Source organism: Cololabis saira, chromosome 17 (assembly GCF_033807715.1).
Source record: "Cololabis saira isolate AMF1-May2022 chromosome 17, fColSai1.1, whole genome shotgun sequence".
Classification (NCBI taxonomy): Eukaryota; Metazoa; Chordata; class Actinopteri; order Beloniformes; family Belonidae; genus Cololabis; species Cololabis saira.
This window is the reverse complement of record NC_084603.1, coordinates 36157952-36184029: the sequence shown is the minus strand read 5'-3', so window position 1 is coordinate 36184029 and position 26078 is coordinate 36157952. Positions and strand designations below refer to the sequence as shown.

Sequence of the window (26078 nt, the reverse complement as noted above, 5' to 3'; positions counted from 1 at the left end):
AAACTAACACTGCCCATCAGCACAGGCATTGTACACCATCTCAACCATGGTAATTAGGGCTGAACGATTTTTGAAAATCGAATTGCGATTTTTTTCATCAATATTTCGATTGCGATTTAATATGCGATTATTTTTTCAAGGTCCTGTTCTCATGTATTTTCCAACTACACAAGCAATAAATCAGTCTGTTTTATAATAAACAATGTCAGATTTATTTAAAGCCCAGATTACAACAATAAAGAAAACAAATCTGTGGCTTTACCTCTTTAACACGTCTACACACGTCTGTATACCAGTGTTTTGGGTCGTTCTCTAAACCCAATCACACAACACCAAACCGGGTTAAACTTTAGCCAAAACGAGGCGTAGTTTAATAGAAAAACACAAAAAACCTTCCTCAAAGGGAAGTCAGAACTTCTTCACAAGTAACTCAAAAATCACAGGGAGAAAAAAACCACCAGCAAACAACTAACAAACAAACCAACAAAGCTCAGAGTTAACAAAACGAAGCAGCAATGAACAACTGGCAGCCCCGCTCTTTAACCTCCTGATGAGCTGACGAGCTGCAGGTTCAGGCTCAGAGCAACTCTACTGTCCGCCGACACTAGGTTACGCGGCACTGTTGACTTTTTTTCCCTGCCGGCTCTGCTCTTCCACTCTGCTCACCCGCACATTACGTGACCAGATCACGTGACCAGATCACGTGACTGGTCAAATCGCAGCCTTTGCGGTTAGAAAATCTCATTTTATCACATCGCGATATTATCGCAAATGCAATTAATCGTTCAGCCCTAATGGTAATCCCTTGATTTGGTATTGGGATTTGAAAGAGCCAAAGGACACGCTTGCCAATACGACGCTGGAATAGGATCATGTAAGAAGTAAGACAGTTATCCCCACTATGTTGGCTGGTCAACAACAGAATGACTAGAAAAGGAAAAGAATCGAGAGCAATGGCCAAGTCCAGACTTCAAACCGATGGAAATGCCACTACAGGATCCACAGGATCCTAAGGATAATAAATGTAATAAATGCTAACGTCACTTCAAGTTTACTTCTTACTTACTTCTACTGTCTTAAGTTATTGCTGTTCTACAAGCTGTTGAATCATGGAGTATGTTTATCTTTTCACACACCTCTTCTGCATTTTAGGCCACGTTTACACATAGCCGTATTTACAAAAAGGATATTTCCCTCTACGTTTTGAAAAATTCCATTGTGTACACAAGATCGTTTTCAAAATCTCTTCATTTACACGAACCCGCATAAATATGCTGTTAAGGGGTGCTATGAGCCAAACCTGCAAGGGGCAGTGTAACAAGAAGCGTAAAGTCATGCTAGCCAATCGGAATCCTGGAAAAAAACGTCAACAAATCACATGTGTGAAGCCTGATTTATGGTTCCGCGTTAAATCGACGTAGCCTACGGCGTAGGGTACGCGTCGCCACGTATCCTACGCCGTAGGCTCTGCGTTGGTGTAACGCGGAACCATAAATCAGCCTTGACTGCCAATTACTTCCAAGACGGAATGAGAGTCTTTTGTTTGGAGTGACAGAGAAGTGGAGTTACTTTTAAGTGTGACTTTAGAATATAAAACAGGTAAAATACAAGAAAATATTGACGGTGGCCAAACAATTGTAAACACAGGTCGCACACATGACGCTGGTGACGTTTCTGTTGCATAATGTGACGTTCTGAAGCCTAAATGTCCGTTTCCCTCCGTTTACAAGCAAACGTGAAAACTGAGTTTTTGAAAATCTCCACTTTGGCCCGAGTTTTCAGAAATGATGGTTTTTGGTGACTTTGAGCTTCGTTTTCGTGTAAACGAATGGCCAAAACGCATGAAAACACCACCGTTTTTGCTACGTGTAAACGGGGCCTCAGTTTCTGTTAAATGTACAGTGGCGCATTGACACATCATGAGGTGTCATGTGGTGCCATTGATCTATTTTCTCTACCTGCTTCATCCTGTTCAGGGTCAGCCAGGATCACCTTGCACAGGTTGCCAGTCCATCACATGGGTGTGCAATCAAAGTACTCACAACTAAGAGTTAATCTACTATAACATATAGCAGAAATGACCCAGTGTACATGATGAAAAATTAAACAAATAAAAGGAAACAATGTTCACTTAAAATAATTAGACTTCTCCATAGCCTTATGAAAATAACTTATTTGAAATATCTGATTTTAAAAGCCTGTGTATAGTGATTAACCAAAGCTAAATGAACATGTTTCTCAACAGAGTTAGAACTTCTACAACTCCTGGTCTTATTAAAAGTTTAAAACCCCCAAGAGATTAACTCAGAAAGTACACAGGGGTGAAGTTTAAAACAAGTCATGTACAGTGCTTTCAAATTGCCATCCGCTCAGTCTCCAGCTCAGAACAGGCCTGTTTCTGACTGTAATGAGCAACTCGCCCTGATGAACATTTGGCAGGAAATGACCATCCACACCCAGTTTTACCTGCCCTCTTTATTTCCTACAATTGATAATGTCATTCTGTTAATAAGCACTATGTCTCAACCAAGCCTCAACCAAGCAATCACTGCTGACTGTGAGACGCTCAGTATACAGTTGGGACGGAACTCGGTTTAACACGCACCTTTTATGCAAAAGCCTCTACACTGCAAAAACTCAAAATCTTAACAAGAATATTTGTCTTATTTCTAGTTAAAATGTCTAATTTTTTGTCAAAAAAATCTCATTACACTTAAGACAAGACTCAAAAACTCAAAAAACAACAATTTTCACCTGTTTTAAGTAGGTTTTCACTTGAAATAAGTAGAAAAATCTGTCAGTGGAACAAGATTGTTTTGCTTGTAATGAGAAGATAAATCTTGTCCCACTGGCAGATTTTCCACTTATTTCAAGTGAAAATTTACTTGAAACAGGGAAAAAAGTTATTTTTCTGGTGATGATTTAAGTGTAATGAGATTTTTTGACTAAAAATGAGACATTTTAACTAGAAATAAGACAAATATTCCTGGTAAGATTTTGAGTTTTTGCAGTGTAACGTTACCTTCTAGGAAGAAGAAAGACTCATTAGCGATTAAACCTACGACTAAACGCTAAAAGAACCAAACAACAACCACAGCAGATGTTGCATTGTCTTTATTCTTAAATACGAAAGGGATAAGTAAAACTGAGGACAACTTTCTCTTGCATTTACCACACCAGCTAATTGTAAATGCCACTGTTGAAACAAAGGATAATGATAAGTCATATAGCATCATATAGTGGCTAACCGACAAGGTAAGATAAACTTGATCATTTCCTGTCACTGATTCTACTGTGTGCCTAAATTTGTGTCAGAGGAGCGTAGGATCCAGCAGTTTGAGATAAACCACTTTGCTCAGGATTGGTTAAGACATCAGCACCGCTACGTTATCATAGCCGGGGTTCTGCCAGGAAACACTCAGGCAGAAAACAGATGTACGGTCATGAGGCAGTACAAATGAACCATACCTGAGACAACTGGCCTGTGACAACACAAGCCTTTAGACATGCTCCTAATTTATTTTTAGCACACTGACAGACAGTCTAACTTCCAGTCTGTTGGCAGAAATGCAATAAATTATTAATAACTCTGTTTTCATTCGTGTATTGTGGTTGTATCCATACCTGTTTCTTCCAGGTCCAGCATGTTGCACTTTCAACAACAGCTCAGAAGTACAAACTACAAACTATATGTAAAGGGAGCCTTTCATATTTTCCACAGCCATCATTAGTTCTCCCACACCTGATTGCAGCCAGGTTCAGTTCTTCTGACATTCTTTGGAGTGATGTGTGGAACACAGATGGGAAAAGCACGGATTGTATGATTTCATAAATAATGCTGCGTATTGTGGGGGAAAAACAACCAATGTATCAGTGTCATACAGGGCACACAGACCAAACAAATTCCAGCTGCATTGTTTGCTCACAGAGTTGGTGGAAAACTCTCTTTACTGGCTTTGGACAAAAAACACATGGGAAATAACATTTCAGTTCTGAAATTTTCTGGGAAAAGTCAGACATCCTCAAATAGCCCGACGTCAAAAGAACGAAAACCACAGCATCTGTTTCAAGAAACAATTCGAGTCCCTCTTAACAGCCACTGATAAAACCACATACACACACACACACACACACACACACACACACACACACACACACACACACACACACACACACACACACACACACACATACACACAGTGCTGAAGACAGACCATCATTCAGTGATTCCATTATTAAGAATTGCTCCTAAACAAACCATCAAGCATCTGATTCCTAATTGGAGTCTAGATGGGAAGCATTATTTCAAAGCTAAACGCTAACCACCTGCACTCTGAGTCTGAGTCTTAGCTGGAAAACTTTGAGATGATCAGAAGCGTTCAGTTTACACATTTCGCGGTATAGAAGTTAAGAGGTTCCAGTCTCTATTTTTTTTGTGTAAATATGACATCGATTGGCGTTTGCTAGACCATTATCATCAATGTCAGGCCAAGACAAGAATAAAAGACAAAGTTGTAATATATATTTCATCTATGCTTTAGAACACAAGATCTGCGTGGTTTCTCATATTGCCTTAAACACCACAGCATAATTGAGAATAATTAAAAAAAAATTGTATTCCTAGAAAAGATTATTTTCAATGGCAAACATGTTACTTTGCATGCATGCTCGCAGGAAGATCCTTCAGAGTGTCATGGCAAGGATGAGTGTCCAGATCACATGAGCTGGCAACAGGGGTGCCACAGGGATCGGTGCTTGGCCCTCTTCTCTTTTCACTATACACCACTTCACTAGGTGAAATCATCAGCTCTCATGGCTTCTCCTACCACTGCTATGCCGATGACACCCAGCTCTTCCTTTACTTCCCACATCGCGACACTGCCATCTCAATGCGAATATCGGCCTGTCTTTCTGATGTCTCTGCATGGATGAAGGACCACCACCTTCAGCTAAATCTGTTCAAGACTGAGCTTATTGTCTGTCCAGCCAGTCATTCCTTACCTCCTCAGATAAGTGTGCTGCTGGATTCCACCACACTTTTGCCCACGTCTTATGCTAGGAATCTTGGTGTCATATTAGACAGCCAGCTGACCTTTAAGGATCATGTTACCTCGGTTTCCCGGTCGTCAGGAAAATCAGACCCTACCTGACAGAACATACGACACAGCTCTTGGTTCAGGCTCTGGTCATGTCACGTATTGATTACTGTAATTCCTTGTTAGTCGGCCTTCCTGCGTGCTCAGTTAAAACTCTGGAGATGATTCAGAATGCAGCAGCACGTCTGGTCTTTAACCAACCCAAGAGAGCACATGTCACTCCGCTGCTAATCTCCCTGCACTGGCTTCCAGTTGCAGCATCAAGTTCAAAGCTCTGCTTCTGCTACCAAACAGTTACCCAAACACAAATACCCTGCCTTCACTCCTTCATCCAGAGCTACACTCCCTCTACCTTCACCCCTTCATCCAGAGCTACACTCCCTCTCTCACTCTGCTCAGCCAGTGAAATACGCCTGGTTCTTCCACCACAACGTTGTGAAATCAGTAACTAGACTCTTCTCCTCCATTGTTCCCCGATGGTGGAATGTCCTACCAAACTCTGTCCGATCTGCAGGGTCTGTACCTACTTTTAGGAGCAAGCTAAAATCTCAGCTCTTTAAGGGCCACTTCTGCATCTAGTAAACTTCTCCGCTCATCAGAATTAGGTAGAAGGTCCAGCTCTTTGCATGACTCATCAGCACTGATTAAGCCGGCAATGACTTATGACAAGATGATCGCATGATGGTATCTTTTTAGAGATAGCTTTCTTGTATAAAGGGACTGTTGGGTTGGGCAGGAAAAAAAAAAAATCTATCACTGGCATGGCAGCACGTGTGTCCAACTGGACTCTCAGCAGTCTGACCAGCACTGATCCAGCTGTACCCTCCTATGTGATTTCTTTCTTGTGTTGTTCCCTCAGATGTAAGTCGCTTTGGATAAAAGCATCTGCTAAATGACAGTAGTAGTAGTAGTAGTAGTAGTAGTAGTAGTAGTAGTAGTAGTATGCCTCAGTCTTGGGCGCATGTAGGGTACATGCACCGCTCTCCCTTGGCCTCCTGGACTGCACTCGATCAATGTTGAAAGTGTGAGCCATAGATGTCCGGTCACAAACGCGTGACCACATTAGTTCAGTATTGTGCACTCGTCATACCCCTTCAACCGCCCGCAAGTAAACGAAGCTTCAGATATTTGTGGTGGTAGTGTACCAGAGGTCTAGAGCTCGAACAGTGGCATTCATTCGGGCTCATCCTGCAGCAATGCAAGACTGTATGTCAAGAAATGTGGTGTATTGTGATGGCTTACTTATTACCCTCCTTATTAAATGTTTGCAATTTCACCTCCTTAAAGTGAGACCAAGGATTTTTCTATAATAAAATGTCAGTTTCAAGGAATATTTGATGATTCCCAGGATGTGTTGTCTATCGCTTGCAGTCTTCTTATACTATCTGCAAGAAATACTCAAAATAACTTTGGCCTCCCGTTCTGGTCTTTTAAAACAACTGCATATCAATTTATGATGCACATCAAAAACTATGAAACTGGCTAACAAAGCTCCCGTGGACATCTTGGTAGAGGCAACTAGGGGCATTTTCAGACAGGTTCCCATACAGGTCAGTGGCAAGCGGTCACAACTTTACTGAAGTCTCATCAAAGACGCTGCCTGGCACATCCCCTCGCCATTGCAAACGACCAACAGGTATCAAGCTAGCCAAATATGTGAAGCCATCAGGGTGATCCCTATCCAAGCTGCAGCCAATGAGCGAGCACTGCATCAGGTGAGGTTTTCATGAAAAAGGGAATCCTGAAGCATCTCACAGATTTGTGTTGATAAAAAGAGGTTTCAGAGACCAGTCGGGTCACCGAGTCACTGTCAGCTCTTTAAGACGCCCGATTACAAAACAGCTAGTCATGTATGAGCTGACCAGCAATCTGCAGCTGCACACCCTGAAATCAGACAGTGTTGCTTTTTTCAGTGTCGTAAAGGCGACTAACCTCCACGTATAAAGGCAGACGTAACATTGCAAAAGTGTTGCATTTAGTATGAATATCTGAACATTACCCAACTACAATCATCATACCGTACTTCTTTACAATAGTTAATATACAGTTCTTTGTAACTTCTTCCCCGATCCTGATTTGACTTGCGTCAGCTGAAAAGAGCTCGTCCCCAGGCACTGAGATCATATTTTCATAACTCCAGGTAACAAGTGTGATTCGTCCTACTTTGCAACTGTACCTCAGGCTTTGCTCCCTTGAGGTTCTTGGAAGGTAAATCATGTACCATTAACTTTCTACTGTGGATCGCCTCCCAGATTGCTGCACCGTTTTCTATGAAATGAGTAAAACAATATCCATGAAGGGGAAACTGTGACTTTTGGCATTAATTAACTACACAGGGAAACAAGAGTTATGAATACAAAAACAGCACTATATCTTAGATTCAGACAACTTTATTTAGCCCCACTCCTACAGAAGAGTTATTAAGTCACATGAACAGACTTGATTATTCATTTGCTGTCAGCCAATCAGAAAAGCCAGATGTGTCCATCTACAGTACTTACTGTATGTACTGTAGGACACAATAATATTTATTTTTTCTATATACAGTAGTGAAGTTATGTTTCAAACCCAACTTAATCTGGGTCTTCTAAAAAGCATAAATCTAAAACTGCACGCTTCACAAGCTTCCAGTAACATTTTTACAGGGAACCAAAGTAAAACTGGAACAGACAGCTTTGCCCTACAAAGAAAACCTCAGTTAAAACCAAATTACATCTGCAACTATGCTACAAATAAAAATAAAGCCTTTCAACAGCATGTGATATGGAATATTTGGGTCGGGGGGATCTCATGTTATTCTTAATGCATTATTTACATATTAATTAACCTTCAGGGGAATGTCATTTCCCATAAGCCCCAGGGGATCTAAACATCACACTTTAGGAATACTGAAGGTTATACAGTACATGTCAGAAAACAGAAATCGTCATAACTGGAAGAAAGTGGAGGTGAGTTTTGTTGATACAGATGGCACCAAACTGCACAACCTACCTCAGCTGTAGTTTTTGGGACTTCACCAAATAAAATGGCAAAAATTATATGAATGGCCTATTTTAAAAATCCACAATAACTCAACAGAGAACGTAAAAGCTGCAGGTGTGGATATGTGAAAGAACCAAACATTGTAGCATATTGAAACCTTAGAGAAATGGATTTAAGGAACTACTCGCCTTTCCTATAAAAACCACTGAGGCCCATCCATCCATCAATCTATCCATTCATCCATCCATCCATCCATCCATCCATCCATCAATCGATCCATTCATCCATCCATCCATCCATCCATCCATCCATCATCTATCCATCCATCCATCCATCCATCTATCCATCCATGCATCCATCCATCCATCCATCCATCCGTTCATTCGTCCATCCATCGTCCATCCATCCATCCATTCATCCATCCATCCATCCATCCATTCGTCCATTCATCCATCCATCCATCCATCCATTCGTCCATTCGTCCATTCGTCCATCCATCCATCCATCCATTCATCCATCCATCCATCCATCCATCAATCCATCCATTCATCCATCCATCCATTCATCCATCCATCCATTCATCCATTCGTCCATCCATCCATCAATCCATTCATTCATCCATCAATCCATCTATTCATCCATCCATCCATCCATGCATCCATCCATCCATCCATGCATCCATCCATCCATGCATTCATCCATCCATCCATGCATGCATTCATCCATCCATCCATCCATCCATCCATCCATGCATCCATCCATCCATGCATTCATCCATCCATCCATGCATGCATTCATCCATCCATCCATCCATCCATCCATCCATCCTTCCATCCATGCATCCATCCATCCATCCATCCATGCATGCATCCATCCATCCATCCATCCATCCTTCCATCCATCCATCCATCCATCCATGCATCCATCCATCCATCCATCCATCCTTCCCTCCATCCATCCATCCATGCATCCATCCATCCATCCCTCCATCCATCCATCCATCCATCCATCCATTGATCCATGCATCCATCCATCCATCCATCTATCCACCCATGCATCCATCCATCCATGCATCCATCCATCCATCCATGCATCCATCTATGCATCCATCCATCCATCCATCCATACTTTCATCCATCCATCCTTGAACAGTTCTGTTTATCCAGTTCCGGGTGGTGGGAGCAGCAGCCTGAGCAGAGACGGCCAGACCTCCCTCTCCCCATTCACCTCCTCCAGCGCATCCAGAAGGACTTCAAGGTTTTTCTCAGGCTAGCCGAGAAATATAATCCCTCCAATGGGCCCTGTGTCTGCATTGGGGCCTTCCCCTGGTCGGACATGCCAGAAACACCTCCCCAGGGGGAGTCCAGGAGGCATCGTAACCAGATGAACATACCACCTCAACAACACTCAGTATGGGAAAAGATCAAAACTGGATATCTAAGAAAGAATATGATTTTTTACTATGCCAACAGCCACGTTTTCCTTCTTTTTATATGCTCCCGAAAGTCCACAAAAATTTAGAAAATCCACCTGGTCGTCCAATCATTAGTGGGAATGATTCCATCACAGAATCCTGTTCTAAATATGTGGACTACTACATTAAACCTTTTGTTGCAAAGCTGCCTTCTTACATTCAGGACAGCACCCAAGTCTTGAACAAGATTGCACAAATAAAGAATATCGGTTCTTGTATTATGGCCACCATGGATGTAGAATCCCTATACAGTAACATTGTCCATGAGGAAGGGCTGGAAGCCTTGAAACACTATCTGGGGTCAAGACCTGATGACCTTATGCCCCCCAGTGATTTTATTATGCAACTCACTGAATGGATTTTAAAAAACAATGTCTTCCTATTTCAAGACAAACTGTATAGACAAGAAAAAGGAACAGCTATGGGTGCTTGTTTTGCACCAAATTATGCAAACTTGTTTTTGGGACTATGGGAGGAACAGTAAATTTTTTCAAATCACAACCCATTTAAAGAAAGAATTGTATGGTGGGGCAGATACATAGATGACATAATCCTATTCTTTTCCGGGTCAGAAGAAGAGCTCCTTGACTTCCATTTCTATGTAAACAATTTGAACAAAAACTTGAAACTGAGCATAGAATACGACGTTAAAGTCATCAATTTTTTAGACCTGCAGATTTCTAAAGATGACCAAGGTTACTTGCACACATCCATTTTTAGAAAGGAAACTGACCGTAACACTCTATTGCATGCAGATAGCTTCCACCCGCCGTGGCTTATTAAGAACACCCCTTATGGACAAATGCACAGATTAAGGCGTATATGCGATTCTGACCAAGACTTTTTAAATCAATCAACGGACATGCAGCAACGTTTTAAACAGAGGGGGTATAAATCTGAGCTCCTGACTCAGGCTCATAACAGAGCTTCATCACTGGAGAGAGGGGATCTACTCACCCCTAAACCAAAACAAGAACAAGTTCAGAAACCCTTCTTTGTTACACGCTACAGTAAACAAGCTGTCCAGATCAAACGTATCATAAAGAGAAATTGGGACATAATTGAGAGTGACCCCTCTTTAAAAGGGGTTTTCCCTGAACCGCCAGGTATCAGCTTCAGAAGGGAATCAAAGATCCACCATTAAAGATAAACTGGTGAGGAGTTACCTTCCTGCTCACAAACCAGACACCTGGCTGCGTCGACCAAAGGGAAATTTTCGGTGTGGTAACTGTAGATGCTGTGACAACATGGTCAAAACGGATACTTTCATGGATGTTTTTAGCAATAAGTTGTATTTTATTTCCAGTTTCATAAATTGCAACACTACTCATGTTGTATACCGACTGGAATGCATCTGTAGTTGTTTTTATGTAGGGCTTACAAAAAGGAGATTGAGGGACAGGGTGGCTGAACATAAATATGCCATTCGTACCAAAATTGTGAACTACCCAATGGCCAAACACTATATGGAGGCACAACACACAGATGACTCTTCTCTACGAGTCTCAGGGATTGAGGTGATCAGTGTCGATGCAAGGGGTGGGGACAGAGTCAGACGCCTCAAGCAGAGAGAGGCTTATTGGATTCATGTCCTGAAGGCCACCAGCTTCCCTGGCCTCAATGAGGATTTTGACCTTTCATCCTTTCTATGATTTAGTCATTTTTGTTGTATAATTATCAGTCTTCTTCTGTTGGGTTTCTTTGTTTGCATTTATATTTATATTCACATTGCTCTTCTGTTTCGTCATGACTTTTCAGGCCATTTTGTGACTTACTGTCATGTTTTGTTTAAAGGAGGGGAGATTTTCTCTATATATTTAGCTTTATTATTCTTTGTATGGTCTTCATTTTGGTACTCATGATTCACGTTATACTGCTACTCTGTGTTACTTTTCAACAGTCAATTTAATTTTCCTTTTTTTGATTGTTCAGGAAGCAGAATATCTGGGTGCTCCTGCCGGCGCCTCCTTCAGGCCTGGAGGAGCATTGCAGAGACCTGAGGAGCCACAGCTGAACTGAACTCTATTTAATTTTGTTTGATTGTCTCTTGTCTCCATACACCCTGAGGAAGGCGCAAGCCGACACGCGTTGGTGTCTTTTTAGTATGTAACCCAGTCAAATAAAGGTTTTTTAATTTTTTCAAGCCACCAGAGTGCCTGCATTTTTTCCTTTTGAGATTACTGTTGCACCCATTGCAAGAGCACCGGTGGTTGTGGGGACACCAGCAGCGCTCCTGTTATTCTGTTTTTTAAACACCAGTTCTACTTTGAGTCCTCTGTCTTGGATGGGTGAACTCCTCCCCCTATCTTAAAGGCAGAGACCAGTGGCCTTGTGGGTTACATTTATTTCAGCCGCTTCAATTCTCAATCTCATTCTTTTGGTCACTATTGACAGTTCGTAACGACAGGTAAGAGTATCAACAAAGATCGACCGGTAAACAGTCTTTTGGATCATTTCTATCTTGACCACAACCAACATGTACATAGTCCACACCATTGCATATGTTGCACCAATTCACCTGTCAATCTCCTGCTCTATTCTTCCTGCAATGGTGAACAAGACCCTGAGATACCTAACCCTAACCCTAAGTCTTCCACCCAGAGTGGGCATTCCACCGTTTACCAACCGAGGTGCTGATTCTCATTCCCATAACTTCACACTGTGAACTGCTGCAGTGAGAACCGAAGTCACCGCTCCATCATTGTGACCACATCATCCCAAAATCCTAACCCCACTGAACTGATAACTGAAGTTATGAACAGAACTGGTGACAAAGGGCGGCCCTGTTGGTGTACAACCGTCAACTAGAAAAGATCTGGCTAACTACCGGCAATGTGGACCACACACGTTTGCATAAATATAAGATTCTTTTAAGGACATTATTCACAGCTCTCAACAGATTTCTGTGTGAAACTTGGATACTCGTAAGAAGTTGAAGTCAAACGTATCACAGACACAAAACACATGATGGAGGCGTTCCTCCAGATAAACCGCTTGGCAGGGAGTCACGCCAACTGTGAGACCTGCATTTGAATTCAGCCTTCAGACAGCAACGTTTTACGGGGGAAGATGACACAAGCTGGCCTTTAATGACTCAACAAAGCTGGGACTGGACTAAGTGGACTGAATCCTTGAAGCACAGCCTATATGTAGCCACCGTCTGACGGATTAGCGATAGCATATGGAGTGTTAAACAGATATAACATCAATCAGCGGAGGACTCCTGTCCTAAAAACACTGTCAATCTAAAAGTTGCAATGAGGTCTCTGTGTCATGTGATCTCACCTATTTAAACTCTGTTTGCAGTTAAACAACCATAAGAAAGTCATCAGAGCTGATTTATCATCCACACTGTTGTCTACAATAGATTTGAGAACAAACCCACTTTAACTCAGAAGAAACCTCTGAGGTCAAATCACACAAAAGCATTTTACTTGCATTTTAATCTCTTTGAGCTCCACCAAGCCGGGGTGTTATGGAGTTACCAGCTAAATAGCTGTTGCCACTCACCTGACGTCATTTTGCTGTGGCGGTTTCTTCTGCCCAACCAGGTTGACAGTTCTTGCTTGAATGGGCTTCTCTTCCCTGATGAGAAAAATACAGTTTCATTAGTTTTGTTGCTGCTAACTTTCTTGTATGCAGTCTATTGCAGGCGACATGTCACAAAGAGATACTTATTTCTGCGCTTGAGAGCATATATTTGTTCATCTGAAACGACTCAAAACTCAAAACTCTACTCATAATTCAACCTCGCCACTTCGTTTGGGGCCCCTTAATTTATAAAATATGTCATTCATTGAGCGGTTGAGATTTGGGCATCATGGGTATCACAGACCCAGATCAGAGGAGATTGATCAGTCTCACTATTCTTTATCTGCCCCAACATCAAATCAAGTGCAGGACCTCAGAAGAAGGTACCACTAAGGTGTAAGGCGGACCCCATATGGAGCCAAATCAAGGCCAAAAGTTTTGCTAATTTGAAAATAAAATTAGAACCTGAAAATTCCAGTTTTGATCATGAACTTATTTTTTTACAGTTTCAATTTTTTTTGAAAAATGAAAAAAAAAGATCTGAAACTGAAAAAAAAGATCTGAAACTGAAATAAAAAGATCTGAAACTGAAAAAAGGTGAAACTGAAAAAAAAAGATGTGAAACTGAAAAAAAAAGATCTGAAACTGAAAAAAGATCTGAAACTGAAATAAAAAGATCTGAAACTGAAAAAAAGATCTGATACTGAAAAAAAATTGAAACTGTAAAGAAAAAAGTTCATGATAAAAACTTGAATTTTCAGGTTCAAATTTTATTTTCAAATTAGCAAAACTTTTGGCCTTGATTTGGCTCCATAACCCCACCGCCTAAACCCAGCTGAGCTGTAAACGCATGGGTAAAGCACATGGTTTGCATCCTCTACCTGCGGTATTTTCAGCAGAGGATGTCACAGACGTTTCATTAGTAGCTCAGAAAATTGTGTCAACTCTAAATAAAAAGGCATAATATGTTTCCTTTCATTTGCAACAAACAATGATTAGCTACAGGAATTCTGTCAGAGTAAAACAAATACTTATCTACCCTTTAACCTGCTGTTGTAGGATAAATATGATAGCAGTTCGGACTGCAGTCAGCCCTGGATTCATTTCTCCAGGCGTTCAACAGAACAATATTTTTTGCTTCCCAATGCTCTCTGCAATTCACAAAGTTCTCAGAGTTTATGAATGGATTGTGCGCTGCGGCATAGCAGGGTATCCGTGGTGTAGGCAGTCGGTTGTCATCCAACTGAAAGTTGTGGAACTTCGCCGGGACGATCTGCTGCCCCGACATGTGCTTAAGTGTCCCTGGGCAGGACATGGAACACCACACTGCCTCTGCCACTCATAGTGCCAGTCCCAAGCCCAGATAAATGTGGAGGTTTGTGTCAGGACGGGCATCTGACATTAAACCAGCGCTGAATCAAGATTTGAAACACAACAATCTGCTTCAGTTATTCAGTTATTCTGCTCCTCACCGGTGGAACAAACATCCTGTAGACCTGAGGTCTGCTCCAACTGTCAGCTCCTTTAAATCAGGACTAAAAACATTACTGTTTACTGAAGCGTACTCTTAAATTAAATACTTACGATTTTTGAAAACCGCTCGAAGTTACACTAGTGATGGATAAGCCCTGAATGCAGGCATTGTGACGTAGAATTGTCAAATTAGTTTGATTCACCGCACAAATCGGCACAGATTACTGTTGTTATACTGTATTTGACCCGGTCTTTGTACGTTTTGACAGTATAGAAAACGTAATTCTCGTCAGTTGTGTGAAATAAGACCTGGAAACAGGCATTGTGGCATAGAATTGTCAAATTGGTTTAATTCCACGTACGAATTGTTACAGATTACTTTTGTAATACTTTATTTGACCCGGTCTTTGTACGTTTTGACCGTATAGAAATGTAATTCTTGCCATTGTAAGAATGAGATGTACCTGCTGTACTCTACTGCCCTTACTTTTTAACTACTTGTGCTTTTTATTATTTTACCTCTTTTCTTATCATTTTATTTCATTTTATTTGTTATTTACTGTTTAATTGTGTCTTGCCGCCTTTAAAGTTGATGTAAAGAACTTTGAATTACCTTGTGTTGAATTGTGCTATACAAATAAACTTGCCTTGCCTTTCCTTGTTGCGTCAACAGAGAGCTACAACAGGAAAGACTGCAGGAAGTCCTCAGACTTTAGGAAAGGTCATCAAATTCTGTTTTATACTATACGGGTACTAAATGCAAACAGAACAAATCTTCCATTTCTATCTTTGCAGTATTTGGGTACCGTGTAGGTGTCAATGACAGGCCTTAGACAATGATGACGTGCTTTCAATACGTCCACTGACACATTCAAACTGGGGCTGAAAACCGTCTCATCCATAAACATGAGCCGTGGGCTCTGATCAGTCTGATCACAGAGGGAACTCAGAGAATCCCCCTCCCCCCCCAACACCTACACTGTCTAAAACAGAAGACATGTCTTTTTAACATCAATACTGTGGGGACCCCTCTATCAGACATTTCTGGCACTTTGGAAACAGCAAAAGATCCCGTGCAGGCTGTCTAAGCAATCGTGTGCTGGTGAACAAGGCAGCTCCACATCTTTGGCTTAAACTGTTAAAGACCACCAGCTTTCTTTTTAAAACGACTTTCCAAGGGCTACTGTTTTAACAAGTTTAATGTTTTAATAAAATCAAATTAAACTATTTTCTCTTTCAGTTCAGATTCGTTGATGTCTTTGCCAAATATGCAGGTTTCCATTCAAAAGGGCTGAGTGTGTAACTCGTGACGCGTTACGAAAAGTGAAACACGGCGTCAGTTCAAAAGAGGGTCTCTGTCAGTTTACAATTCCTGATAGATTTTGACAGAAGCTGATCAGCTTGGTTTACAATATGATAAGCTGGGCTGTCAAAGTTGGATTGTTTGTAATTAACTCGGGTTACTTATCTTCCAGTCCCCGCCAATGATGACCCTATAAACCTGACTGGTGGGCCTCATGTTGCCAAATTACAATCAGTTCCACTCAAGGGACTAATGAAGTTCCAATACCAACATCCGAAGTGCTCACCAATCACAACAGAAATAAGGGTATCGGGACCTGCGAAAGCTCTAAAAGCCAGAAATACTGCCCTGCAACATCGTGCTTTGAGTCGCTGATCAGAGCTAGCTATCCAGCATCAGCATTATGCTAACACTTGACTTAACACTGCTGACGGGGTAAGATGTTCATTTCTGAAACGGCTCTCTCCAAACTGTAGGGGACTCGGCTCTACTCAACTCGGCCTGGTTTTTTTTCCATAACAATTCAGCACCTGGAGCAGAAGTAGGAGGTTGGAGTGAAGATGCTGTGATGTAGAACTTGGAAGCGATGATAGATGTGCTGTTGGGTCTGTGATTTGTGTTCGATATCAAGTGAGTGAGAGTGAGAGAAGCTTCAAGCGGCGACGCTTTTTTTTTTTTAGTTTGTCTCAGTGCTGCTGAAAAGTCAGCTGGAGCCGTGAGCAGCTATGAAGAGACAGAGCTCTTGGTAGATCTGGTCGTTCCTTATCGCCCGTCTAGATCCCTTTTTAATTCTCTCCTCAGCACCAGGTTTATGAACATCTGCACCTCAGAGTTGGATCACCAAACAGACTTTTTCTGCCATTGCCTGTTGAATAAAATGAACAAGAAGCCGTCACAGTCTCTTTCTCTGATTTCCTCCTCCTGACTCAGACGTCTGACTCCAACCCCCCGACCAATCGGTGGCCTGTAGTGTGATGATGTCAGATACAGCCGACTCAGCTGCTTAGAACCTCAGCAGAATAGTTACAGAAAAGTATCTACTCGACACGTTAGACCCCTAGTGGAAAAGCGCAAAACCGAGGCGAGTCGAGTCGAGTCGAGCTGAGTAGGTACTAGTGGAAAAGCGCCATATGTCATGTAAGCTCAAAGAAGTGAAGCTTTATGACGAACAGTCGGATCTCTGACATGGTCCAATTACCACCTCACAGGCTCAGGAACTTCCGCATCACGACGCACAGAAACAAGTACCGCCCACACACGCGTGCCCAAACAAGCCTTCACAGACGCAACACTGAACCCGTGTGATCTACTCAAGCTTGACCAGAGGAGTGTGGGTAACGTGAGACGAGCGTGACAACACCAAACCAGTGGAGCACCAAACGCCTGGGAATGAGAGGATCACTTAAGAGAACATCACGCAGCTCAGGTCTTCAGCATTTTCTTTAACAACTAAAACAAACCGAAGTAGACAATCTCCGTGGCCACCGGTGAGTGAGAGCGCTGGCTGCGAATGCAAAAATAAAAGCCATGTCCTCCCAACTAACAAATATCCAGATAACTAAGTATTCAGGTCCAGCCAATGACATCTGTCTGGTATGTATCAGCCTATATACATATTGCCAATCAATATGCAGAAAAAATTTGAAAAAAGAGAAAATAAGTATAACTTAAAAGGACCAGAGATCTTTAAAAAAAAAAACTAAAATTCAGGACGAAATTAATGGAACTTTGTGTTTCCGTAAAAGGTATCAGTTTATGAAACAATCTGGATACAGAAGTCAAAGAATGCAAATCAAACATTACATTTAAAAGAATAAGAAAAGCCATTTTGGTGAAGAAATATCATAATTGTTAAGTTAGGTGGGTTTTCTTTTTTTCTATCTCTCTTTTTAGCACCATTGTCATATTTTTTTTCTTTGAATCAAAAAAGAATACGACTATCTGTGTTTGACGACAGCTATTTTGTGTTATTTTATAACTTTGTTGTAGTTTTGGTTTTGTTTTTTGTTTGTTTGTGTTGGGTTTTTTTTTTAAATTGCGTAATTTGTTTTTGTTTTTTTTATTATTACATAAATTTAAATTTGATTTCTTAGGAAAAAGGGAAAGATAAAATAAGCGTAGTCTGCTTTCTGTTCCCTTTCATTCAAGGAAAGAGATTTGTTGTAATTATATTGAACTGTTTTGTTTTTCTTTTAATAAATGAAATAAAGAAATAAAGAAAAAAAAAGTAAAGAAGAAAGATACTCAAAGCCCGGTAACAGAAAGAGAAAAAATAGTAATGGAACCTCTCAAAGTACTTTTGTTCATATTTTACTTGTTGCCGAGTATTTCTATGTACTGCTGGTATATGGGAACAGTGTTGTGTGTTTGTACACATACCGAGATCTTACTTCTGCAAACTTCTATGCATTTATCAGAGAGTTGACGCAACTCCCACTTTTACAGCAAGCAGGCCTCACAAAGGATGAGCCGTGGTGTTAGGGTTACATGTTTGTAATTAACCACTGCGCTTCCAATCACCTGTAATAGCCTATCCCAGCTATTACAGGTGAGAGGCAGGGGTTACACCCTGGACAGGTCACCAGTCCATCACAGGGACACATATACAGGACTGTCTCAGAAAATTAGAATATTGTGATAAAGTCGTTTATTTTCTGTAATGCAAAAATGTCATACATTCTGGATTAATTACAAATCAACTTAAATATTGCAAGCCTTTTATTATTTTAATATTGCTGATCATGGCTTACAGCTTAAGAAAACTCAAATATCCTATCTCAAAAAATTAGAATATTCTGGGAATCTTAATCTTAAACTGTAAACCATAATCAGCCATATTAAAATAATAAAAGGCTCGCAATATCTCAGTTGATTTGTAATGAATCCAGAATGTATGACATTTTTGTTTTTTTAATTGCATTACAGAAAATAAAGAACTTTATCACAATATTCTTATTTTCTGAGACAGTCCTGTAAACACACAACCAGACATACTCACACTCACACCTACGGGCAATTTAGAATCATCAATTAACCTAGGACGCATGTTTTTGGACTGTGGGAGGAAACCGGAGTAACCGGAGGGAACCCACACAAGCACGGGGAGAACATGCAAACTCCACACAGAAAGTCCATGCTGGGCCTGGGAGTCGAACCGGGAACCTTCTTGCTGTGAGGCAACAGTGCTAACCACTAAGCCACCGTGCTGCCCCTGTTTGGGTCTTAAAATCAACAATTGTAACAATCTGTTCCACTCAAAGAGCTGATGTACTTAATGTTAAGCTTTTGATGTGTTTATATTTACTGCTGGTAATGCCCTTGTGTGCTGATACCAATGCCATACAAATCCTAGTAGCACGGCAAAAGCATGTGGGAAACAGTGTTCACATACTGACATCTTAATTGTGTACATTTCACATATGCATATCCTGCATATTAATAAGCTGGGACAGCAGATGTATTCCTAGGGGGACATGCAGGCCACACCGAGCACACACCAACACATACTGTAGCAGATACGTTCTCTTACATAAACTTCCCGCCATGTTTCTGGATGTGTTCATTGAGACTTTGCAGACTGTACACTGTGGATGAGTTTGTGTGTGTGCCGCTGCTCTGGCTTTCAGGTGAGCTGTGTGCTCTATGGACTGAAAATAAGAGATCACAGTTTGGGATGAATACTGACTACCGAGTTTTTTGTTTCGCTGAGAAAGGCCATCCTACCTGCTAAACCGCCGCTAAAATTCACACTTTTTCTGGCTCCTGATACAATGAGAGCACCGGTCGTTGATCACTGATGCTTTGTCATATTACTGTGCTATTTTCATCTCAGGGATGCAGAATCAGGGATACAGGCTGACGTACCAGTGTTACGAGGTTTGAATGCTTTGAGAGCCAGGAAACTGATGTTAGTACATCTTAACAGCTCATAAGTACTGCTCTGCATTACAACCCACACTACCCTACTCCTAGCACACTTAGCATGCATGTATTAGTCAACCATCTTTTCAATGTAGACCCAAATGCGATCCCATATACACACGAGGCTTTACCATGATAACGACCATCTAAGCAGAAGGGAAGGGAAACGCTGCAGAAGGCAATATATATACGGTCGGACACGTATGTGCTGACGGCTTGCCTCATTCGCAGCTGCTACATTATGACATGACCGAATCCATTCCTCTTTAATACATTACTTAAAATGATGCATAGCCACTTAGAGCCGGAGCTATAAATTGGACATTTCCTTCTTTAGATGCAATGAATCGATCTTCCGTTCCAGTGCTGGGCCATCAGTCCACACAGAGGGCTTAAAATAGAACAGGGACGTAGAGCCTGAGGAGCGCCTCGCTTAGGTGGGTCGTTCTATCTTACTATCTGCTCGTCTGTGCATGCAGCCTCCAATGCAGAAAACGTGAGCAAGGCATTGTTTCAACTTGATGCATTTTTCTGATTCCTGGAGGAGAAGGAAGGTGGATGTGTGTACACCTCAGTACCGATCACAGTCAGGGACGATACATCCAGAGACTTTCCTGATACACTGAAGGCGCTACAGAGGAGGTGGAGGGAAGAAGTCGCTCCTCATTCACAGTAAGACTACACTGGCACCTTTCCCTCTCCTGCTACAGGCCCATGTTTCTATAACAGCCCGTGTGATGTCTGTTGCAAGAGCACTGGCCTACATACAGTGCATAAGGCTGGGAAAGGCTCAACCGCACCCCAGAGCTGAGAACAGCAGCTGTTGAGACGGATGCTGCACAGATAAAGCCAACAGGGAGGGTTTTACTTTTACTTTCCCAACGCCATGGCTTCTGCAATTTCCCGCAGCATCTATCGGTGAAACATTCAGAAAAAGGCGCAAATGCTTGCACCTTGACTTGTGCGGACATGGGATAGAGATAGTTACTGAAGCAAAGTAAAGGTGAGGGAAACGCGGCTCTTGTTTTGCATCTGTGTAGTATCAGGGTTGATCTGTGGTGACACACCCCTTCACCCTCCCACTTCCTTCCCGTGTATCTCCCTCCGGAGGAAGTTAGGCACCTGGCCCTTCGGTGAGGATCTGTGAACTGGATTTGAACCCTCCATGTATGCGTCCTCCCGCTCAGACCTGCACGGGCCTCTCTGAGTCACAGTGTGGAGGATGTAACAGCGTGTGTTGACTTCATCTGGATCTGCACACGCAAACGCACACACACATGAATGCATTCTGGGCTCAGTGAGGCCAAGTTTAGGAAAGTAAGAGGTTTTGATGAGCGGCTCATCCACATGACATGTCTAAGGGAGCATGGACTTCTTCAGAATGGAATCAGGCCTCTCTCTCTCTCTCTCTCTCTCACACACACACACACATCTCACACACTCACTGTGCACAGTCTATGTATCCGTCTCTTTTCCCTCCCTTACTTTAACATGGCCTCCTCCTTGGCTTCCTCCTCTTTCTGGCGAGCCAGCACAGCCATGATGATCTTCCTCTCGTCCTCCGTCAGATGGCTGAGGTCCGGCTCCGGGATGGCCGGGGCGCCCCGAGGGCCCGCCGAGGCGAACATCTTCCCGTGCCGCCACCACCTTCCTCTCCTCCTCTCCTCCTCTCCCTCCTCCTCCTCCTCCTCCGCCTCGGATCACGGAGAGAGAAAACCCGCTGGCGGTGCCCACGGATCACGACATGGCCCCCGGTGAAAGCAGGAGCGATGATCGCGGGGTTCCCATGGCGACGGTGGCGGCGCACCGGCGGCGGCCGCGGCGTAGGACTGGATCGGGGGAGATCCTGGATGCCTGTCCCCTGCACTCAGCCTCTCCTCCTCCGTCTCGCTGCTCCGCGGTTCTCCTCTTCTTCTCCCCCCACCCCCCTCCCGCCGCCCACCCGCCCGCCTCTCCCCTCCACCGCCTCCGTTTCACGGGGAGCCCTGCATGTCCGCGGCGCTCTGGTCCTGATGCTGATGGCGCACGGGAGAGGAGGCTGGAGGAGGAGGAGGAGGATGGGGAGGAGGAGGAGGAGGAGATGGAGGAGAAGGAGGATGGGGACGGGGGGGTGGGGGTAGGGAAGGGGGGGCTCCCTGGATGCGGCCGGGGGTCTCGGCTCGGCGGGGATGGCTGCGGGGCGAGGCGGTAACTTCGCGTTGTCCCCGGCGCAGCGCCGCCGCCGCTGGTGCTGGTGCTGGTGCTGATGCTGCTGTCAGGGAGACGGAGCTCCGTCAATGGGACCGCATCCGAGCAGGCGCGCGCACTTCTCGTGTGCCGCGGGAGCGCGCAGCTCCCTCATTTGAGAATGGGGGGCTCCGCGCGCCGAGGAGGATGCGCGCTCCCGACACACACAGGAAATAAGAGGTTCTTCAAGGGTGTGAGTGATTCCTGGAACCATGTTCACATCAGAACAGCGGTGCTTACCGGGCAGGGGCGGCCCAAGCGGTTTCATAGGGGGGGCCAGATGGGGCCACTTCAACTCTTGGGGTGGACACCAAAACTAAAAGCCATCATTACAGGACTTTATTTATTTATTTTATCTGTTGTAGTATACAGGCTCAGAAATACTTTTTTTTTTTTACTTTCTAACTTGTCTGCATATATATTAATGGTTAATACCATGTTGGTCAAAACAAAAGGCATACAGGACTGTCTCAGAAAATTAGAATATTGTGATAAAGTTCTTTATTTTCTGTAATGCAATTAAAAAAACAAACATGGCATACATTCTGGATTCGTTACAAATCAACTGAAATATTGCAAGCCTTTCATTATTTTAATATTGCTGATTATGGCTTACAGTTTAAGATTAAGATTCCCAGAATATTCAAATTTTATTCAAATTTTTTGAGATAGGATATTTGAGTTTTCTTAATATCATATATATTTTAATATATCATATATTTATTTTATTATTTATTATATATATGCATTTTTTAAATATTTTTGATTTTTTTTTCTTTTTTTTGTATATACATACATAACCCTATATTTGATTATTAGGTTCAGAAATACTTAAAGAGACAACTACTGCAATGCATTTTGCCCAAATGATTTGGGATGAAACGCATAACTGACGATAGAATCTATGTGACCGGCAAGTGTTTTTTTTGTTTTTTTTATTGAGGCAAGTGGGGTGGCCAGCAAATTTGTAGGGGTGCCGTGGCCACCCCTGGCCACCCCCTGGTGGCGCCACTGCTTACCGGTCAGGGCCCAATTCATAGTTTTGAAATACACCCCTTTCCTTATTTTGTCGTTCAATTTAAAACATCCAAAACTAGATGATTAAACTGATGGATTATTTAGAGTATTTATTTATTTATTATTATATTTGGGGAGGACATTGAATTTAAGTGGGACAAACTCTTCCTTGGGCTTGTACGTTCACTGTAAGTTCTGAAACTAAACACTTATTTAGAATACTGAGCTTAGATTTTAAACAAGATTTGTTTAAGTATCTATTTTCGTGTATTACTATAATAGAAAACACCCGATGTTCATGTGTTCATTTATAACATGTTTTGTGAATGGAAAAAGATGCAGACAGAACAGAGAGTTGAGCTCATCTGGCAGAGAAAAAAGTGATTTAATTTCCTGTGCTTCCAGGTATATTAGGACTATAATGGCACAAAATCAATAAAACAATTAAGCTGGACATATTCATATATTCTGCCAGAAACATGGCTCTAAACTATTTTGAAGAAAAAGCTGTCCGATATTCTGTAATATTACAGTAAATGGAAGGACAATCGACCAAAACTTGAGGGACTCATTTTTATGAGCTTATTTGCATTCTGTGTGATCTGGTTTTGACATCACGTGAGTCTGTTCCACTAGGTTTTTTTCTGTTTTCTCATTTAGTTATGTAAGGTTGTGAAGGGGTTAGCGTAACTTTGCTTCTGCTTCTTGTCTCAAGCTCGTGTGTTTCCATTAACCTCCTCCTCATCTGTCTTCTGACTAAGAAAACACAAAAGGGGGTCGGATCTAGAAAAGCCAGTGGTTGAAGGGGAAAGCAGGAATCATAAACCATTTTCCAAACAGAGCTGGTTTTCTTTATATCAGCTTTATATTTTCATCAGTCCTGTGTTCACGTCTTACTTTGACTGTCAGTAAATCAAAATACTGCAGATCAGAGTTCCTGGCATGTCCCTTGTGTAGGAAGTCCCGTATTGTAGCACAAATACGGCACACAGAAGAGAAGATAAGAAAACATAAGAAAACAAACAAAAAAAACAAAGAATTTCATCTTTTAAAACTTAATATCTTAATTTACATTTGCAAAAAAGGACTAGGAAGAAGTGTAAACTTATTTAATCCTACCCCCATTCACTAATCATTTATTAACAAGTATTTGCTAATAACTAACTATACTATAATTATACTCACACACTTACCTATACATACATACACGTAGTTGAATATTTCTATATATTTGTACACAGATGCCCATATAAATATTTATATAAATTCACTTATTTACACCATATTATTAAAGCTATTTTGTGTTATTTTATAACTTTGTTGTGGTTTTTTTTTTGTGTGTGTTTTTTGTGGGGGGTTTTTTAAATTAAGTTTATTGGAAAGTGTTTTTTTTTTAATTGCGTAATTTGTCTTTTGTTTTTTCTATTATTACATGAATTGAAATTTGATTTCTTAGGAAAAAGGGACAGATAAAATAAGCTTAGTCTTCTTTCTGTTCTGTTTCATTCAAGGAGAAAGATTTGTTGTAAAAACATTTTTTCATTGTTATCTACAATATTCTGGAGCTTTTATATGGCCATTTCATATCGTTCTTCTCAAATACACACACACACACACACACACACACACACGCACGCACGCACGCACGCACGCACGCATGCACGCACGCACACACACGCACAGTCATTAGAAATGACCATAAATAAATGAATAATATAGATTTTAGTGGTAAGACAAAGAAATCCATCATATTTGTATGAATGTATTTAGTTTTGTCTGTCAGTAGGACTGTACAAAGATGCTGATCAACATGATGACATAACAAGAATGTTATGAATGCAACTGTGGAACCATTTCCCGTCTGAAACCCTATGCAGTGAGAGTGTTGGCTCTCCCCTCCCTCCCCGTGTCTCCCACCAATCATCACATGTGAGGATGACGTACATACCCCCTGTTCCCTCTCTCTCTCTCTGCTGCTCTCCTTTATTCTCTCACTCTATCCATCTTTTCAGCAACCCACACACACACACACACACACACACACGTTTCTTCCTCATACTTACCCCATACTATCGGGTGACATTTGCAATATGTCAGACTGCAACATTTCAATTATATCATGTGTGGCTTCCTGAAGGTTTCCGCAACATTTAGATGCAGTCCAACATTCTAAAAATAGAACATTTGAGCCCAAAAAAAGAAAAAGAAGAAGAAAATTACACAACACGAGAGATTTTGTTACAGTAATCTAAATTTGGAAGCAAATTTGCTTCAAGATCTATTTATAGAAAGAGATGGCATTTTGTAAATAAAGTGCTTTCCGATATGCTAAACGGGTTAGAAAATGAACATTGTTGCAACAGTCATGTGCCAAAGTTAGCACTCCCCCTTTACAGTAAAGCTCACTATGATCATTTACTGTAATATACTTATGATTAAATCTATGGCTGTATGTTCAGTAAATGTTCTCACTGTTACGGTCTCAGTTTATTTTACATTTGAAGGTAAAATAAAAATGTAAATGAAGTTGATGGTCCAAATTATTATCCCTAAACTGATTTTTTCCGTGTAACCACATCGTATCAATCAGCATTTCAATCTCACTGAGAGGACTTCATGAGTTACTTCAGAAACTCCTCTCAAATCCATGATAAGGGATGTATCTATGTCAGAACGGCTCGTTATTTACAAGAGTTTTACTGTGTCTGTAACAAGTGTATGTTATTTTTTTTTTTAAACTTTGTTTTTTATTGATTTTTCACATTTTGCACAATACAAAAACCAAACAGCCACACAATAAAACAAAAAAAAAACAAAAGACAAATTAAAGTCCTGTTGGGAGTAGCATTCCTACATGGTCATTTGTTGGTTTCCTGTTTCGTCCTCTGTATCTGGTGATCCTTCATCAGTCTTTGTCGCTGTACCAGGTCTTGAAAGATGTCCACTTCAGCCATTTGTCCTCCAGCTGCGTTTCTTGCAGTCTTAAACGATGTGTCAGTTTTTCCATTACATAGATTTCCTCTATTATCTCCATCCATTGTTCCTGATTCGGAGA

General features: G+C 41.7%; 1 protein-coding gene across 1 annotated transcript in view; it reads right to left on the bottom strand.

Annotated features, from left to right (window-relative positions):
• LOC133463574 (regulating synaptic membrane exocytosis protein 1-like) overlaps positions 1 to 21683 on the bottom strand; it is a 71821-nt gene extending 50138 nt beyond the window's left edge. Inside the window, exons 1-2 of the mRNA XM_061745168.1 lie at positions 21266 to 21683; positions 13063 to 13137 (exon numbers count right to left, since the gene is read on the bottom strand). Coding sequence (XP_061601152.1) covers positions 13063 to 13137; positions 21266 to 21408 — 218 coding nt within the window. The 5' untranslated portion in view covers positions 21409 to 21683. The remainder of the gene's footprint in view (positions 1 to 13062; positions 13138 to 21265) is intronic.
• Positions 21684 to 26078: the final 4395 nt, after the last annotated feature.